The 19,720-nt window shown below is 38.1% G+C and overlaps 1 protein-coding gene across 2 annotated transcripts in view; it reads right to left on the reverse strand.

Annotated features, from left to right (window-relative positions):
• csgalnact1a (chondroitin sulfate N-acetylgalactosaminyltransferase 1a) overlaps window positions 1–19,720 on the reverse strand; it is a 37,405-nt gene that overhangs the window by 10,333 nt on the left and 7,352 nt on the right. Inside the window, exons 1-4 of one of the 2 annotated variants that reach the window (XM_024299921.2) lie at window positions 12,991–13,279; window positions 11,568–12,737; window positions 9,216–9,432; window positions 5,255–5,356 (exon numbers count right to left, since the gene is read on the reverse strand). In XM_024299921.2, coding sequence (XP_024155689.1) covers window positions 5,255–5,356; window positions 9,216–9,432; window positions 11,568–12,354 — 1,106 coding nt within the window. In that variant the 5' untranslated portion in view covers window positions 12,355–12,737; window positions 12,991–13,279. Of the gene's footprint in view, window positions 1–5,254; window positions 5,357–9,215; window positions 9,433–11,567; window positions 12,738–12,990; window positions 13,280–19,720 lie in introns of those variants that run through there. The other variant, XM_024299919.2, reaches the window with a different exon arrangement.

The following is a 19,720-nucleotide window of genomic DNA, read 5'->3' on the forward strand; positions in this document are numbered from 1 at the left end:
TGATTGGCTAGAGTGGTTTCTATAAAAATTCTGACTCGGACCAATCATTGTTGACTGACATCGCTGTGATTAAAACACGGTAACGTCCATATCACAAAAAAATGGTGATATAATTTTGTTGGAGCCAGAAGTAAGTTTTTATTTAATGGGGGACATCACACTGACTCAGTCCAGTTCTCAAATACAGTCAATATGTCTAACGTTTGAAACGTTTGTGAAGCAAAATTTTTCTTACACTTTAAAAAACGTAAAAAAGCAAATGCTCAGACAATTTGAACTATATAAGGATGCTGGGAATAGGTTATATTAAAAAAAAAAGTTCAGAGGTATTTTGATGTATTTTTTGCTATTGTTGCGTTTTTTGTTTGTTTTTTTTTTGTTTGTCACCTTTTGCTTCGTTTACCAGCCATTTAATATTTTTATTTTGGATTACAAAGAGATATAATTGGTTAAAATACTTAAATGGGGCAGAAAGACACGTTTTTTTCTTTCTGTCACTTTTTATTTTCACCCATGACTAGAACATTGATTCATTTATTGTTGTGTGCTATGAAATGAAATAAAAATAAAATAGCCCTCTTGAGTGGAGGGGGTGTGGACTTTCAACAAGCTCATTTCTGATAGGCCAGAGTGGTTACCGTAGAAATTTTGACTCAGACCAATCACCTCTTATTTTTGGTTCCAAAAATGGCAATGACCATATTGCAAAAAAATGGTGACGGAATTCGAGTTTTTTTGAAGCCCAAAGTAAGTCGTTTTCTATGGGTGGACTCACTCCGTCCAGTGCTCTACATACAGTCATTGGGTACCTTAAAGTTCATACTGATGATAAAGTTCAAACACATTGACAACAACTGTTAAAAAAAAAAGATTATAAATGTGTCTTGTTTTGGTTACTTTGCACAAGAGTTAATGGCTTTTGTAACAAGCCCCCTAGTGGTTACCTAGTGAAATAACATGAAACCGCTATCCTTTATTTTTTTAAACAAGCTTCAATCTGGAAGTCAAGACGGTTTTAATTTTTACCTTGATAAGGTAAATCTGGGGATTTCTGAATTTGTTGGATTTTCAAAGTAAAAGCTGGAACAAAGGAACTGATATACTTGTTATTTGGATCATGAATCAAGAGTTCTGGTAGAGATCTGAAAACACACCATTTCATAAAAAAAACACATTATTTCGTGATTAAATAAACAGACATAAAATGAACTAAAAGATCTCCAGAATCAGAGAGGTTAAAGGTCATTGGAGAAGCATGAATATATTTTCATCAGGCTAAAACTAAAACTCAAAAGCTTTTACAGAGAACAATAGTACCACTGAAACTAAGCATTTTTTATCGTTTATTTACTGATTTTTTTTCTCTCCTCTTATGCCGACATTTAAACAAATAAAAAAAGCTACTCTCTGGTATTTTGTGATGCAGCAGAATTTGATATCATTTCACAGAGACATCACTGCAGGGATTTCTCAATGACTCATACTTAATGGCTTTCACCTGCACTGGTGCAGAGGAGGCTGGTGTTATCTTTCTCTGCACAGTTGTGCAAATTTAAAAAAAAAAAAGACATTTACTGCTTGTGTTAGGGAAGCAGTTATCCATGCATGTAATGAAAAGGTCAGAGCAGCCTGTTTAATATGTAGAGTCATTCTGTTAATGTCTCAGGCACAAGTTATGAAATATTGGGCACGTCCTCATATCGGAACGTATCAAATCCAGATTATAAAGTTTTCATTTTGGATACAATCTCCTCCTCAGAGTCCCTCAAAGAACTTCTGTTTCTTCCTTCGTCCTCTGAGGTTTCACGGCTGCCCTGACGATGTGGAAACTGAAAGAAATGCTTTTCATTTTTCAAAGGCAAACTGCTAAAACAAAAAAAAAAGGTTGAGGGAGACAGATTCTCAGCGTGATCTCATTCTTTTTCCCCTTTTATCTTCGTCCAGTTTCCTGCAAAATGCTCCTAAAGACGGTTGAGATGTTTTTGTTTTGTTTTCTGGGTTGTTTTTTCAAGTGAGCTCAGTTTCCAAACCCTCTCCTCAGTCTTGTCTCTTTTGTTTCGCCTCTAGCAACTCTTCTCCTTGTCCACACCGCAGTAAATTATTTATGTGTATCGACTGGTGTCTAGTTATAAGAGATCTCGCATTCTCCTTTTTTTTCTGTAAAAGCTCTCCCTCCTGCACTTTATTTTAAGCTGTTTTGAATCTTCTTGTGAGCCTTTAGGTCTAAAATTGAACCACCCCCCGTTCCCTCCACCCAGGGGAGTCTGCTTGAGGCTTTGATGGTCTTTGAAAGACCTGCTCTTAAAAATACATGCCAGAAATAAGTGTTTAGAACGAGAAAACCGTTTTTGTCTGCACTGAATCTGACTTGGCTTTGGATGCGGTGGAGCTGGTTTGGCGCTCCCTCCTCTCTATTAGCCAAACCCTGATGAAGGCGATGATGGAGGTTTGCAACAAATTGAAACTTGTCCCAAGGTTCGTGGGAAATTTCAAAGAGTCCAGATCGACTATTGGGCTTTATGCAAATGCCTGTGGAAAATTGAGTGGGCGCATCTCACTGTTAAGCTGCCTGCTCAGAACTGTGACTGAGAGTCTCGGGGAGATCAATAGCCGGAGGTCATTTGTGAGTTGGTGCAAACGAAATCAGTTAGTGGAGGTGAATTGAGTTTGTGGGGAAGAGGCTGTGCAGGATTTGATTGATCTGAGCCTTTAATGATGCCGACACTGCTGCAAGAATTTGTTGTGTTTGTGAATTAGGATGTGTGTTTTCAAAAAGACACTTTGAGCAAAACAGTTCAAGTTTTACTGTTTACACCCTATTTATTAAACTCTAAACATACATACGTATATATATATTATCTTAATAAAAGTAAATCAGGCACAATTATCAGTTTAAAACCAAACCGTTTGTTGCACCATTGATAAAAAAGGGAAAGAAAATCATTGCATCCCTATATGGCGTTTTTTTTATGTCAAAACAAAAAAAGAAAAAAAAAAGAAAACGCCATAATCCCTACTGCATTTATTATTTGCATTTTGTCTTGTATTTCAAGTGTCAAACTTGTGTTTTTATAAATTCAATATATTTATTATTGTTTTTTCATTCCACCAGGCTTAGTCAAAGCCAGCTGAAAGGTTTTTCTTTGTTGTCATTTGCTTATTAGCAAGTTTAAAAGTATTTTTTATATATATTTAAGCTTTTTTGTTGTTGTTTCATAAAATGCAAATCAAAAATCGAACCAAAACAAAACTGTGACCCAAAAGTCGAGGATAGAACAGAATCATGGGGAAAGTGAATTGTTGTTCAACATCTGGAATCAAAATGTGAAAGCTGAGAAAAGTCATGTATTTTTAGTAAATATAGTTCATTTGACATTTAACAATAAAAAATAAAATCAGCCTAAAAAAAATGTCCTAGAGTGAAAATCAGAATAACAGAACTGATAAACGAGTGTTTAAAAAAGAGCCAAGTAATACGAGTCATTAGGGTATGTACTATGTACATTTAACAAACTATTTGCATTTTTGTTAATAATTACCTAAGGTGAAGAAGAAGAAGTAAATAATTTAAAAAAATAAATAAATAAAAATACTTCATTTTAAATAATTTTAAAAAATGAGAGTTTTTCTTGTACAAAAGTCAGAGTTTGCATGTTCTCCTTGTGTGTTTGTGTGTATTTGTGTGTGTGCGGCTGTCCTCTTCCGCTTTGTCTCAGACCACAAACAGATATGCTGTATAGCTGAACCTGTATCTCTAAGTTGCTCCTTGGTGTGCTTGTGTGTGTGTGTGTGTGTGGACCTGAAACAGACTAGTAGCTGGGATGGGTTGGGATAGGCTCCAGCAACTCCATAATCTCAAAGTATTCTGCAGATTTATAAAAAAGGGATGGACTGGATTGAGCGTAGAAAACTTTAATATTTTGTCTACTCTCATCTTCATAAGGCATACCTGCGACTTTTATGTGTTTCAGATTATGAAAGTTGTTACATTTTTGTCATGATTTGAACTCAATCCAAAATTTGATCCAAGTTGGAAAAGGAGAGTTAATAAAAAGCAATGAATTTCATTCAGAATGAATTCAATTAACATACCGATAAAGCTGGTAAATCTGTTGCAGCTCTTCTGAAATATGATTTTAAGGCATGTTTTACATGTCTGTGTGTTTTATATACCTTTCTCTGCAAAAACAGGCCACTGAAAATAAAACAAAAATTCTTAAAATGAGAAAATCTTTCAGTAGAACTTAAGATTCCCTTTATTAAGGTTAGTTCATACATAATTAAGCATTATTTAATTCTTAAATGACATGTTAACATACACTGTTTTGCATTATAGTTTATAAGCCTGTTATTTATAAGCGTGCTATTTATTGCATTAGTTACCAGTTAACTACAATATATAATTCAACCTTATTTAATGCATAGTAATACATTAATAAAAGTTTCTATTTGCAATTGCTTCGCTTATCTTAAAGTGTTGCCAATTTTCCTCTATAGGTGAAAAGAATGAAAAATTCTCTTACCAATAATTCTGATTCAAGAAATAAAATCTCATCACTAAGAGAGCTTTTCTTAAATCATTTTACAATTGAAAAAGTTTCATAATTGAAACTAAGACCACTTTTCTTGAAACGAGAGACCTTTTACTTTCTTAAAATTCAGTTTTTGCAATTGGAATATAAAAGTTGTAAGTTTGTTTCTTATTAGTTTGTACATCTGCATTCACAGATCCAGTAATTTTTTTTCCACTTTTAGCGACATCGCAAAAACTCGCCTCATTTTACCTCCAGCAGAGAGACAGAGTCTCCATGTGATACTGGAGATAGTCTCATTCAAGGCCGCACGCAAACCTCCAAGGCTGAGAAATCGGCAAGCGTCGCCATAGCAACCCCTCGGGGAATCTGTGCCTCGATTCACACCGGACCTGACTCCTGATCAGCCGGCGGCAATCATCCCCAGAGGAGGTGTGGGTGTCGAGGTCTGAGTGAGGCCGGCTGTTGGCTGGGAGCTCCTCGGCTCCTCGGCATGGGTGGCACACTGCTCCATTATTTATCGGATGGATGACCGGCTGTGGCAGGATGCCGAAGCAGCAGGGGGGGTGTGTGTTTCATGTCGGTGCACTATTGTGAAAGGCGCAGTTTACAGAAAGGCAGGAGGCTTTTGTTTGTAAAATTATCTTACAGCATCCGTTTCTGCTGGACTTAAATAAACTTCAGTTTCTGGTCTGTGACTCCAAGGTTCAGTTCAAACCCACCTGGACGTGTTCTCCAAAGTGCTACGGACTTCACTCATCTGCTCCTTCCCAAAATACACCACAGTCAAATGGACCCGGCCATCCTGACGCACACAGACTTCCCTGGAAGCACAAACACACAAAGGAAGAGTCGTTAGATGAAAGCACAGAAAAGGCAGGGGGAAGGAAGAAAACAAGGATCACACGGAGAGTTTCAAACAGCAGGAAAGGCTTGTTTTGTTTTATTGCTAGCCTTAAAAAATGTGTTTAACTCATGAAAAGTTGCCATATCATTTCTTCAATTTAACCCTTTAACACCAGAGTGCCGCTTTTCTCCTTCAGAATCTACTGGAATTAAGTAGATCGTGTTAACGTTTGAAAAGTTACAGTATGTTAAATAAAGATTTTGTGTTTAAGCACCTCAGGTATTAAAGGGTTAAATGCATAGTTTTAGGTTTGATGCTAAAATGTATCAAACCACCACTGCTACAAACTTACCTTAAAATTAGCATCAGATTTAAAGCAAAAACCTTTTTTTAAAACTGGAAAGAATATCAGGCAAAAGGGTTAAATAAGTGCAAACTAATATTAAAAAAAATGTTTTTATTGCACTTGCGCAACACCTGTACAAGACAGGATGTGACTGCAGGCAGATTTGACAGACGTATCACAAACACTGCAAACTATTTGATACTAAAGATTGAGAACCTTGTTTGAACTTATATTTGCTTTACAACTTTCCAATCTTTTTTTTAAATCAATATTTTTTTGTCTCATTAAGAGCAAAGATCAAGAAATAAGGATATTATTTTTAAGATAAGTTAAAACCATTTTGTTTTTGACTATAAAAAACTTGATTTAGGACTAAAAAAATCTGTTTGAGTTAATTAGACAAACAGACTTAATTAGAAATCTCCCAGTTTATAACACTGAACACAGTTGTTTTGAAAACCATGACAAAAAGCTGATCAAATGTAAGATATCCACAAAAAAAGTGACAGACAAATTCGTAATATTGATAAGTTAGCTTTATGTTTTAAGAATAAGTGCTAGTTTTAGATTTTATGAGGATTTATTAAGATGGGCCAACTTGTTCTAAGATTATATTTTTATTTTGTTCACATATTGTTCTAAAATGAGTCATTTTCACTTATTACAATAGTTTTTTTGTCACTGTAATCAAAATGTACAACAATTATGTACATAAAAAATCAAAAATATAAACCATTTTCTTAAACTAGCAAAAAAATACTAATTATTGGGCTGTGTAGCAATCAATTCTAAATAATTCTATCTACTAGTGAGCTTTTTTATCCTTTTTTTCCTTTTTTTTTATTATTATTATTTTGAGGCTACCTCTTTTTGCAGCACACACTTTCAGACTGCTTACACACATGCACACAACAGCCAGACTGAAAAAAGTTATTATGTTTTATATATTATACGGTTGCATAAAAGTGTTTTTCCTAATGCAAGTAAGATGAAATAAATTGATTTTTTTTGTTTACTAGGATCTAATAAAGCTTTTAGTACACCCACACAGACAGTGAGAGTGTTATTTTAGTTATTTTATTTTGTGAAATGAGTTAGATCTTCACTTTAAAAGCCTCCTAAAGGAGTACAAAAACAAACTTTCAAGCCTCTAAATAAGAAATTTATGAAAACATTGAACCTTATCAGTCTTGATGAAATACGCTCTTTGCAATCTTAAGATGATTTTTTTCTTATATTTGTCCTTCATCCTCAGATAAATGCCACAAGAATAAGCTAAAAACATCAAAAACACAATTTTCATTTTAGTGGGTCGAGTTACAAATGTTGACATATGCAGTTTCTCTCGCTGCATATTTTATATGAATGAGAGAGAATGTTTACTCAGCGACACCCCCCTCCCACAAAAGCCTTTAAGTAAGTACACTTTTGGCCGTGCCGTATATCAGCTACTGCAAATCTGCCTGGACGTTTTTAATGGGCTGCAACATTTCTACTAAGCAGGATTTACTGTGTAAAAAGAGCTGTGTTAGGCAGCAGGAGCACAATAAGTCACTGAGATTAAAGAGAGGGTTTCTGCCACTGATGCAGATGGACTGCAAAGATGAAATAACTTTGTCTGTAATGGATGTGTTTTGGCTGCTCGTCCCATTATGAGTGTGGATCCGAACAGAAATGACAAATGACAGTCAGGCACTTTGCAGACGGGATTTTATCTAAAGAGGCCCAACAAGTGAGGAATGACATTTGTGCTTCAGTACAGCAGGAAAAAGCTTAAAGTATTAAAACCTGCTTAAATGAGAGCAGAGGTGCAGAAGTGCAAATGGAGTGAAGACAGAGACACGTTAGGTAGTTCCAGGTTTTAGAAAAAATGTTTATGTTAAAGCAGAGATTATAATCCAAGCAGTTTCTGAGAGACTTTGCGTGGTTAATGTCAATCTTTTTTTGTAAACTCTGCACAACTCTGATGTTTTAAGTAGGGCTGAGTTGATAAAATCATGTAATCAATCTGAATTGATCTAAGCTTAATAGATCAATAATCGATCCATAAAAGTAGAGATCGATCTAACGTATAATGCTAAAGTATGCTAACTTGATGCTAAAGTACAATGGGATTTTCCATAGGATGGCTAATGCTAACACTCGGGTGACCTAAACATACATTGCTGACTAAATTAACATCCCTACATACTCACAGGAATGAATATTCCAAACTCTTGTAAGGAAATATATTTTTTAACAAACCATTTGTGGTCTACATACCTGTTTTTTGCTCTTACTTTCTTCTTCTTCTGGAATATGGTGTAACGCTACAGCGGGATCGCCACCTAGTGGCCAAACTGAAACGCCCTCCAGGAGAGGCAGAACAATTGTTGGAGCTTCTCCGTTTGAGAATCCGTATAACACTGCATGCTATTAACAATCTCATTATAATATCCCTAATAAAATTTACAGTGTGTGAACTGTATCAGATTAATATAAATATCTTCAAAACATATAGATTATTAATGTATTTCTAACCAAATGTGTCAGTGTAAACTCAAAACTGAATTGAGAGAATCAAAAGAAGTGAAAAAATCTGAATCAAATTGATCTGGTGAATTGAATAGAATCGATTCTGGAAATTATTGACAATACCCAGCCCTAGTTTTAAGTTTTGACCAGACTTGACTGCTTCCATATTTAACTAAAATATTTCAATTATTATATTAATTCCAGGTAAAACTTGTTCAAGTTTGAATTACTTAGCTGACAAACTCTCCTTTCCTTTAGTTTTTTTACTATTAACTCTCTATAATTCAGTGGTTTTATCAACCCTAATAAAAACAGAAGTGGTGCAAAAGCAGACATTTTTAATCTGTTTGTTTACAGCCTCCTGATTCCTGCCAACACTAAATAAATAAACCACTGGGGACAGAAATGCTGTTGTAAAGTGCTAAGTACACATTATTTGTCATTTTTTCTCCATCTTCTGGTATGTTTAATTTACCTTTCTACTTAAAAGGGAATAATTAGTTGAAACAACAGCCAGGATGTCTACTTAAGCCCCGCTCCAATGAAAATAGTGTTATTGACATGTTTTTGTGGCTTTTTTCTCACGATGATTGAGGACATATGAAGAAAATTAAACTTAAATTTGCATTTCTTAGTATTTCTTTATTCAAATCATTAAAAGAGTGTTTTATGACGTAGAAAATATGTAGAAAAACTCCTTGCTTTGAGCTTTCATCAATGCTGAGGATGAAGGGGGCGGGCTAAGTCTGTGCCAACAGTCTCCGCCCTCATTTCAGAAGGGGATTTCTAATTTCTCCAGAAACTATGTCCTTAAAAACAATACAGATTCTTAAGATTTTGGCCTAATCATGCATAAAAGATTACTGGGAACACTTTTAAAATCGATCAAAAGATGATCAGACGATGTGATGGGAAAAAAATGATTTAAACTGTCATTCTTCATAACTTACAGATTTAAATGTGTGAAAAGCATCACCTGAAGTTGTGCATGAACTGCTTGAACTTGTCGGTGCGTCTGGAGAGCGGGACGATGATGTTGATGAGGACGTTGGCCGTGTCCACCCTCTCGTTTTTGACCTTTATCAGGGGTCCGAAAGGTCGGAAGAGGGTCAGACGCTTGAATTCACTGGTCGACTCCCCTCTGAAGGTCAGCTCGTACAGCGTGCCTTTGTCCTTCTCTGTACGAGTGATACCTGAGGGGTGAGGCGCACAGCTATAAATATAGTCCTTCAAAAGCTGCCAAAAAGGCGAGAAACTTCCTGGAAAGTAAAGTAAAAAATCTGAGTGCAGTTCTAGTTTCTTTGTCATCCTTTGTCAGTTTACTTTTCTCATCGTCTCCAGGGTAACGCCGCTGTTCAAACCCTCAGGAGACTCATGTGTCAGTCATCCCTTTTAGCTTAAATGAAAAAAGGTTTTAAAAAAGTCTCTAATGATGTTTTTTTCTCCAACATCATCTGCATTTCTAATTTCAACTCTCAAAATGACACTTTTGTGGTGGAAAAGATGAATGAGATCGCACCAGATATCCTCTGCTGAAGAGCCATTACCGCTCCAGACTCCCAGAAAAAGAGCCCACTTTTGTCGTTTTTTTTTTTTTTTAACGCCAGCCTTACGTCAGCTTCTTCCCCAAGAGACCATCTATTTTCCAGTTGCTTTGCCATCACTGAGAGTCGCAGCTGATTTTAGGAAAACCGATGGGCAAAGAGAAAAAGTGAAGAGGGGAACTTGCGGCAAAAAATAGAGAGTGAGAGTGGAGACATGAGAAGCAGACATGTGATCGTCTGAGAAACAGACAAATTCACAGTTAAAAATCATCAGAATAAAAGGATCTAAAAGTTGTGTTGTCGTATTTTTATGATTGTTTGCGTTAAACAGCAGCATTGTTGTGAATATTGTGGTTCTGTTATTTTTTTGCCATGGTTAAACTAATGATGATCTAAAAAAAGAAGTCAAAGGAAGTGAAAAAAAAAAAAAACGGGGAAACAGAGGGGGTTTATGTGAGCAAAGATTAGCAGATCTGTCGCAGCCTGAATTAAAGCCTTCTTGTTAAAATGACCAACTTCCTGCGATGGAAGACTCATTTTCCCAGAGGGGCACAACAAGCTTTCATTTACTAAATATGTTGAACAAGGCTAAATGCTTTCACTTCCTGTCTGCCTCTCTAAATGTCTTTTTCTGAGGAGCTCTCTTTGGCTTTAACTCCTTGACTGTTGACGCCTGCGCTGTCATCTCCACTACTTTTCTTCCCTAAAAGCTTCTCATCCAAGGTTAAACATAAACAGATGTTGCATTCCATCTGAAGAAATGTACACAAAGGTGTATGCACTCCAACACAGCTTTAACCCATCTGGTATTTGAGACTTTTTGGTTCATTTCCTCCAAACCAGGAGCACCGGCTGCCCTTGAAAACCGTCCACCTGCTCGCACGCTGAAAACAGTGATTTTCAAACACTCCATGTTTGAAGAGATGCTCTGCAGGGAGAACAGGGAGCAGCTGCTCTCATTTCCTGACATTCTGATCGCAGATAAACAGCAAACTTAGAGGATTTCCTGTTTGTCATTTCACACAAACACAAATGTAAGCCCTTCCCAGTGGCTTTGAAAAAAAAAACTAATTCACAAAAATTGTTTAACAAGGCAAACAAGAAATTTGGATTTGCATTTCTTATTAAAGGTGTGGTTTTATAGTGCAATAAATTAAAATGATTTAGATTAAAAAGGACAGGAGAGGGCCAGAAGACTTTGGAAGAGTGGCAAGGGCCGTTATAAATAAAAGAATCAAAAATATATTCACGTAAAAAATTATGTAAATGCGTAGTTTGGAGGACATCAAATTCAAAAATACAGTTTTTTATGTTTTTGTTTAAGGAAAGTTTGTATCGATATTATGATAATGATTTTAAAATGGGTGCTTTTTGTTGGAGGGGCAGCTGTCCCCCTTTGGCCCCCTGTAGCTCCGCTCCTGCACCCATCGTATTTTCTATTCCCTAAACACGCTCTTTTTTCAAACAGCGTTCTTGTCATATACTCCTGATTCACAACAATTTTAATAAAGAAATATGCAGAAATACAATTTTAAGCAAAATGTTCTTTATATTTGTCCTCCATCATCTGAAAACGCCACAAGAACACATGAAAAACACCCAATTTTTATTGGAGTGGGTCTCTAAAACTGGCTGCTTTTTAATCTATTTTCTCAAAATCTGTACCTAAACCAGCTCTTAGTTTTGTGCATTATGAAGAAGTGCTGCTGCTAAAGCGTCCAAAGAGACTTCAACTTGATGAAGGGAATATAATCCCGTCTTTAATCTCTTCACAGAGTTCTTACCTTCTATGAAGTCTGATGGTGTGTAGATTTTGCTTGTTTTGCGGTTTTCTGCAGCATCCCTGCCGTCCTGTGGAGATGGGGGGGTGTTGAGGCTGCGCAGAGCCACCTCCAGCACCTCCCCCAGGTCATCCCTTTTGTCCTTCCGCACAGGTTTCTCCTCGGGGTGACGGGTGAGCCCCATCTCCAGCTGGTACATCTTCTGCAGGGTGAAGCTCTCGAAAGGCACCACCGCGTATTCACTGGGCAGTCTGGTGCCCGAAAGGACTTCAGCCTTTGACAGTTGGCTCCTCAAAAACTCCTGGAGGTCCGACTGCTGGCTCTTAAGTCCCTGAACGTCTCCGTGGCCCCCACCCTGGGATTCGGACTCCTTCCTCCCTGCTGGACCGTCTCTTTTGAGGCTGTCCTGTACTTTTTTCAGCTGCTCGCTGCGTTCTTGCAAATCCTCCTTCAGCTGGGCTATCTGCTTCTTCAGGGAGGAGATGTAGAGGCGGTGTTGCTCATCTCGCTCCTGCAGGAGGACCTGGTAAGAGTGGGCTCCAGGCGGGCTTTGGGCCGCCGCCCGGGCTCCCCCCGTCTCCCCGGTCCCAGCTCCGATGATCGGGCCTAACTTGGCGTGGTTGGATCCGGCGTGGGGTAACACGTGAGTCAGCGGGGGGTTGTCGGAGTGTGGAGGGCTGCACGTCATGACGTACAGAAGTGACAGGGAGCAGCAGAGGAGCACCAGCAACCCCCCAACACGGGACGCCCAGGTTAGCAGTCCTCGCCTTAACATTTCCACGTGTAGCATCAAATCTCACTCTCACGGAAAAATCATGTGACTTCACAGACTCCAGGCTCATTGATAAGAGTCCATATCTGATTGTGTTCCATCATCCACCAACGGGGGGGCGGGCTGCCTTTTAGCGTGAGGTCATTTGTTTGGAATCGCGTCAACTTCCTGAAACTGTGGCTGGTTTTGTCATTTTTATGGAAATAAAAGGCTAAAATGTGGTTCAAATCCAACGTTTGGCTTGATCCGTTTAGTCTGCTTACAGACTTAGTGTTCTAGAGATCATTTGTGACTCATAAGTGAATCTTCTGGTGAATTTCCTCTGACGGTCCCAGCCTGTCTGCGTTTATCTCGGAAAAAACTCAGGGAGAAAACAAGTCCTCTTGGTCAGTGGGGGGGTTCTGTAAAAGAAGACAGAACAAAGACAGAGAGGTTTGCTATTAAAGACACCATCGTTCTTCACAGCCAAACATTAAAATGCAGCAAATCTGAACCCTGCTGGGACGCTTTGACACGTTGGTTTTAGGGAGTAGGACTGCCTCGGCTAAATTAAGCTTTCTGAGTTACTGAGAAAGTACTGTGCTGGAGCTGAGAAGTAGAAATTATATTCTTTGGTTTTACAAGCTGGGACAGATAAGTGGCATATATTCATACCTGCTGTGCACATTGTGGTACGAACCAATTAAAGAGAGCCATTCGATTCTTCTAAGAAACATGTTTATCTTCTTGAAACAAAACTATTTATTTCCCTGAAGATAACACACTCTGTAGCATTTAGCCACACCGTGATGCCACATTGGGCTACCTTTGAATTTCTATTTATATGTAAAGTAGTATTTTGGCTGTTTCTAAAATTAAGTTCTGGAGAAAATAAGAACTATTGTGTCACCAAAGCTATTAATTTCCTCCCAATTTAATCACAATTTGCTTATTTTGAAACAAAAAAATGCATTTTTGTCCATCTTAGCAGCAATTAGATTATGTCCTGATTTAGCTGGTTGAGAAAAAAATACATTTTTTTTTCTAAATAAACATAAACAACCAGCAGATGGGAAATCTTGTGTAAGGATTGTGCACTTTTGTTTGGTTTTTCCATGATGTTTTCACTTCAGGTTTATTTTATTAATCATCCACAGCTGTTTTCAATCTGCTAATTGTCCTCAGTGTATGTGAGTGTCTGGTTTTCAGTTCTTCATTGTCCGATCATCTGTTTTGTCACTTTTTTGTTGCTCCAGGGGTTTTTTCCAACTTAAGTTTAATAATTAAATGTTTATGTTTTTGCAACTAATCCTGGTTTCCTACTTATTGAGTCCTACATCCTGCTGTTCTTTTATTTTTACTACATAAAATGATTATGATTAAGGTAATCTCCCTTTTCCAAAATAAAATTCTTAAGTGTCATTTACTACTTTTACTTACGTGTTTTCTTCATTTTTTTTTTTTTTTTTTTTTTGAACCTGCAAATTTCTAAACCAGAACATTACGTGTGAACTACATAATTAGCTCTTTGTTGTCGACAGAGAACTTTTGGGGGTTTTCAGTGACAGAATATGTGACAGAATACGGCCTTCTTTTGCCGCACATCAAATTTACTGCCTGACACCTTGACGCTCTGGTCGCATGTGGGAGGAGCTACCACCAAAATGTTCCTGGACTTCATTCGTTGGCGCATCATGGACAACATGGATGATGTTGAGCGAGTAGCCTGGGTGTATATGTTTTGGAGAGCTCTACAGAGGCGCCGGCAAGCACATCGCTGTGTCTGGGTTCACCAGATCACTCAGAGATGCTTGTAATACAGCGAGTTTCACCATTTGCAGGAGGTGCACCTGGATGGCGTTTTAAACGTTACTTCTGTCTGTCTGTCGGTGATCAAGTTTGAAGAATTTCTGTCCTGCATTAACCCGAGAGGGGAAAATAAAGAAAATGCATCGTAAGCCCATGGAGCTGGAGCGACCACGCATGCTACGACCGCACCCACAGCGGCTGTGGGCTAGCTCTGCCGGACCCTGAGCAGCGGAGTTTGCTAGCTAGCGTAGCAGGCTTGATTGATCCTGCTCTATGGGCTCTGTGACAAGCTGGTAAACTGTACAGGGTGTTTCCTGTATCTGGGACAGTCTCCGGCAACCCCGGGGTCCCAGCAGGTTAAGAAAAGGGATGGAGGTTCAGGACAATCTTCACACATGTTTTCTACTGAAAACATCACGTATTTAAAGCTGAGTCCCTGTTAGTATGTCAATCTTGCCAAACTTTCGATTTTTAAAGTCTTAAGATTCTGCATCTGTCACCCAAATCATGCCGCTGCCAGACTGACGCGATGTGCCCAAACGGCGCTGCAGAACCTCTGTGTCTGTACATTGACTTAACATTGAAACTCAACGCCTCTGCAATGCAAATGGCATCCAGTGTGAATGCAGCATTAAACATTTGTAAGTCCTTCTGACTCATTTTTTGTACATTAAAATGCAGTAATCAAATCCATAACAAACAGATATTGTCATAAATGTACTCGATAAAGACTCTGGATGTTCCATATGGTAAGTACACACTGCTGAAGTGAACTTGGAGATGTGAAGGAGAGTCTTCTGTCTGAATACATAAGCATATTTTTGTTGGAAGCCGCTTCATGTTTGAGTTGCTGTTTGCATCTGTAAATGTATCTCTGTGTATCAGTCTCTGACTCTTTGGACTCCACACACAGTCCGCTCTTTGACACAACAACCTGAAGCCGGGGCAAATGAAAGGATTAGTCTGTGGCACGAGTGAATGCTGAACTGTGCTGGAAGACATGGCTGCACCAGCAGAAACAGGGCACCTCTCCAGCAGGACCTCCACTGCTGATTCAGGCTTGTTTGAGAAGGTTCCCATGGAGAAGTGGGTGAGCCGCTGAATTCTTTAGTATCTGTCTAAGCTCTTATAATTAATCTATAAAAACTCAGAAAAAATTTGCCAAGATGTTTTCGGAAATTTTAATTAACAATCAAATCAACTTTTATTCAATTAAATAACTTCTTTGACTTGTGATTTCACTGTTTTTTTCATTAGCTGTGCACACATAAAAGTGACACTTTCTGAATGTGCCTTTTCAATTATAATTATTATCCTAATCTATTTTACTTTTTAATATTCACATGCTTTTAGCTGCACTGTCTTTAAATTATTTTTATTTCCAAATGTTTTTCTAATGTAAGAAAAAACATAAAGCAGCAACCACATTGGTCAATATTATGTCAGCAAAACAATAAACCAATAACTTCCACCATAATAAAGAACACAACATTAGCAGGCATCAGACTGGTATTCCAGTGGGGGTGGTTTTTATACAAAACCCAAACTGCCAAGCATTTCACAGAAACAATAGCAGCATAAATCAGCCAGAGTGAAGCAATCGTTCCTTTATGTGAGGTCATGAAAAACAGATATGCTGCCAGAAAGGGAGCTTGTGCACCATCAAGATTTACGAGCAAAGACTTTGCAGTCAAACCACTGAGCCTCACAGAAATGAATGAGTTGATTCAGCTCCACTTACTCCACTTCCCATGAGGACAGGCATGGCTGCAACGCAGGAACACAGGCAGCTAAATCATCGCGTTTGATTTTACTGGTGGGAGGATGCCTGAACAGGCGTTTGTAATTTCCTGTTACTGTTGCTGCCTTACTGTATCTGTCTGATAATAGGTGAGCCTAACAGTATTTATGCAACAGGCGGAATGTCAGAAACATGAACAATTATGTCACAATATTACACTGAAAGTTGTAAAACATTCAAGCAGAACTTAAGGTCCCACGCCGATCATCTTTTGATCTGTTTTAAAAGTGTTTCCAGTGGTCTTTTAATTGTGATTGTGAATACTCAATTCTGATTGGCTGCTGGGTGTGGATTTAAAAGTGATATTGGACAGTAATGATGCACTCCTAAAAAAGAAGTTCCAGTAACATAGCCAAAATGTTCAACCGTTGCCATGACAACAAATGGTCTGTTTTTTTCTGAGAAAGTGATTTAAAATAAAAAAATAACAAGAATAAAGTACGAAAAATTGCTTGAGTATTTATATCTTTTGTAAGTGACCTGGTATAAGCGGGATAATGCGCTCTGCGTCAGGCAGTTCAGGTTTTCATGCTGATAATGCCCTCTGCGTCGGGCATTATCTCTTACTAAAGCCATTTTTGGACAGAATCAAAAAACGTCTTGTTTTCTAGGACATAGTTTCTGTAGACCGGCAGTAGGTTTATTTGTGGGCGGGACCGTTGGTGGGGAGCAACCCCACCGCTCCTCCCCTCCCCGTTACTATACCTTGGAGCAGGGAGTTTGCTGACCTATTTTTTAATGTCACTATTAAGCTCTTTTTCATATGACATTTTTTTAGTCTTCTCCTGGCTTACTTGATTTGAAAAAAAAAATGGAACTTAATTTTTCTAATTTAATCTCTCCATCATCAGAAAAGTGCCACAGGAACATGATAAAAACACGTTTGCCATCAGAGTGGTTGTTTCAGTTACTTCTGACTTATTTGGGTTTTGTGATGAATACTTTGTTAAAAGGGCCAATATCGTGCATTTCACCCAGAAAAACAAACAATATCCAAACTTTTGTGCAAATATCGATGTGCATATAAAATAAAGTGCTTGCTCAGCAGAGAAAGCGGATGTGTGTGTTAGCCTGAAGGCAGTGCTGGCAGCGCAGACTCTTCTGAGGAGGGGCTGTTCCTCACTTTGTGATGTCATAGTGTGATGACCCACTCATTTTTTTGTGGATTGGGAAGAGCTGGTGCTCAGAGAGTAGAGTTATAAAATAATGCTTAGAGATACATGAATGGAGCAAAAATACCGCTTTAGGGTTGTTTTTGTGTGACATTAACATTATAAAAAGCTCAAAAAAGTTGATTTTGCATGATATAGGCCTTTTAAAGGAATATTCTTTTATTTAACTTTCATTTTTTTGATTAAGGAGAAACAACTGTTTATTATTTTGAACTTTCTGGTGCAAGTATGGAATTATTAAAGGCCAAATGACTTTAGGGTAAGTGGATGCAGGTAAATAAATCGGTATATCATTGAGCAAAAATTAAAGCTCAACGATACGTGACCACTCTGAAATTTAGGAATGCTTTGAAATATACAACAAAGTTAAAAAATTGGGTTTAATTCCACTGCTGTCTTCCAAGCGCTGTCGTGGGTTGTATCAGATATCACAGGATTGTTGTTTGGCTGCTAAATCCTGTGGTTATTTTCTGTCTTTTCTCTAACTCTCCATGTAGAGGGAAACTCAGCACAGCTTCTAACCTCCTCATCAGAAGACGAACACATTGTGCAGCCTACACAACACAATTAACCGACGAGCTTAAGAGCTCAGCGGAGTGACATTTGCGTTTGGAAGCACCTGGGCTGAACTTTAACAGAAGCAGAAACAAGCTCCACATTCAATTATGTTATTAAAGAGGCTTTTGTTACAGTCAGACATTGTTTAAAAGGGAAAATAATAAACATTCGAAGTATAAGCAACATTAAAATAGCACTTAAATGCATTTTGATGGAGCTCAAAGTGTAGCAATAGGTTTAAACAGAATTCATAATTTGTGGATGAGTGTTAAAAAGAAAGTAAAACTAATATTGGATGAATGGTCAAACAAAATGGATAAAACAAAACAATAAAATGACTGTATCAATAAATTATTTATAGATTTAAAAATAAAAATTAGGAAGTCGGATGCTTAGTTCAGTTATTAACATTTCCTGCTTTAGCTGTTATTTCTAAGAGTGTTAAATGGGGATGTGGGAGGGGCCAACCGCAGTCCCAACAGCTTCTTGAAAACCCTGAAAGCAACAATGACCTCATGTCAAAGCATCCAAAAAGTTTACATAGTACATATGTGTTTCATAATGTGAACAAAAAACCTTTACAGTTAGAATAAAATACTACAAAACATTTCAGGTAAACACAAAAAAGATAATAAGATAAATAAGTAAGATAATCTTTTATCTAGAACACTACCAAGACATTTATGTTGTAATTTTACACCACACCGCTGCCTATTTCAACAGCAACACAACCCACAGTGGGCATGAAATCCACCGGTTCCTCTTTTCTTCATGAAGCAGTGAGCTCTCCAAACACGACCTTATAACGGTTTCTTCCCGTTTGTGAGCTCAGAAACAGAATCTGAGACCCTGCGATCCTGCACCCAAAGTAATAAATCCATCAGCTCTGTGTATTTAGGTTTGTTTTCAACCACCACAGCAGCAACACAGAGAATACATTTCCTCCACTTCCTGGGATGCCATAACTGATAAATGTGTTTGCTCCCCTTATCACATTTTCATTTTCACATAGCAGGAAATAGAAACACGGATGCAGCGATGAGAGGGCCAGAAGATCGGAGAGAGATAGGAAGTAAATAATCCTGCTGTCCTTCAAAAAAAAGTTACATTTATTATTTGGTCACCACAAATGTTTCTAGAAAATGAAGCAGCAACTAAAATCTTTATTTTTTTCTGTGCAGTTTCGTTTTTTGAAAGTTAACACGTTTCCTCGAAATGTGATTTAAGTCATATTTGCAGACAGAATTTTTGTTATTTTTTTAACCTATTACAAATTAATTCCTTATTTAAAGTATGTTTTGGACTCTTGGGGGAGCTAGGATTTGAACCAGGACATTCTTGCTTTGAGGCAGGAGTGCTAACCGCTCCACCACAGGGCAGCGCATCACTGACTGAACGTCTTCCAAGTCTCCTGGCAGTGCTCAGCAGTGGCGGTTAACACCGATGCTGCATATGTTGCACTAAGGTGACAGGTGATACTTGTTTGTATGTTCTTCGCCGAGCTGAGGCGCTCACAGGCAGGCCCACGAACGCCTCAGGCATCTGAGAATCAACCCTGTGACCTTTTCAGATGTGACAAATGTGGCATCTCATTCTGCCAAGAAGAGCCTTTGTTCCTCTGTTGGTGTTTAAAACATCCAAGAACTAAAACTAAAAAGCACCAAATGTGCTCATCATTATCATTTTTTGAATTGAAGAAAGTGAGGAAAACACAGAAATTTGTGTTTATTAGCTTTATTCAAGTTGGAGGTGTTTGGTCTTTCACATGTTTTCACATCCATATGGAGAGAACAGCTAGTTCTTTCCCATTTTTAAATACTTTAAGATATTTTTGTGAAGTATTTTGAGAAGTGAAAGATATTGACTAAGACAGCTCTGGCGAGATTCTGCTCTTTTAAGTTATCAAATATGTTGATTTGATACATAGTTTTCTGTCAAAATTCAGTGGTAATTAACCAGAACTAAGTGTTAATTCAAGCCGGCGGCATTGTATGGCCCACAGGTGCTACCCGCCCTTGCGTCTGCTTTACGCCCCTCACTCTCTCCTTCTGCCCCTGCCACCATA

This window comes from Oryzias melastigma, linkage group LG12 (genome assembly GCF_002922805.2).
Source record: "Oryzias melastigma strain HK-1 linkage group LG12, ASM292280v2, whole genome shotgun sequence".
NCBI classification, from domain to species: Eukaryota; Metazoa; Chordata; class Actinopteri; order Beloniformes; family Adrianichthyidae; genus Oryzias; species Oryzias melastigma.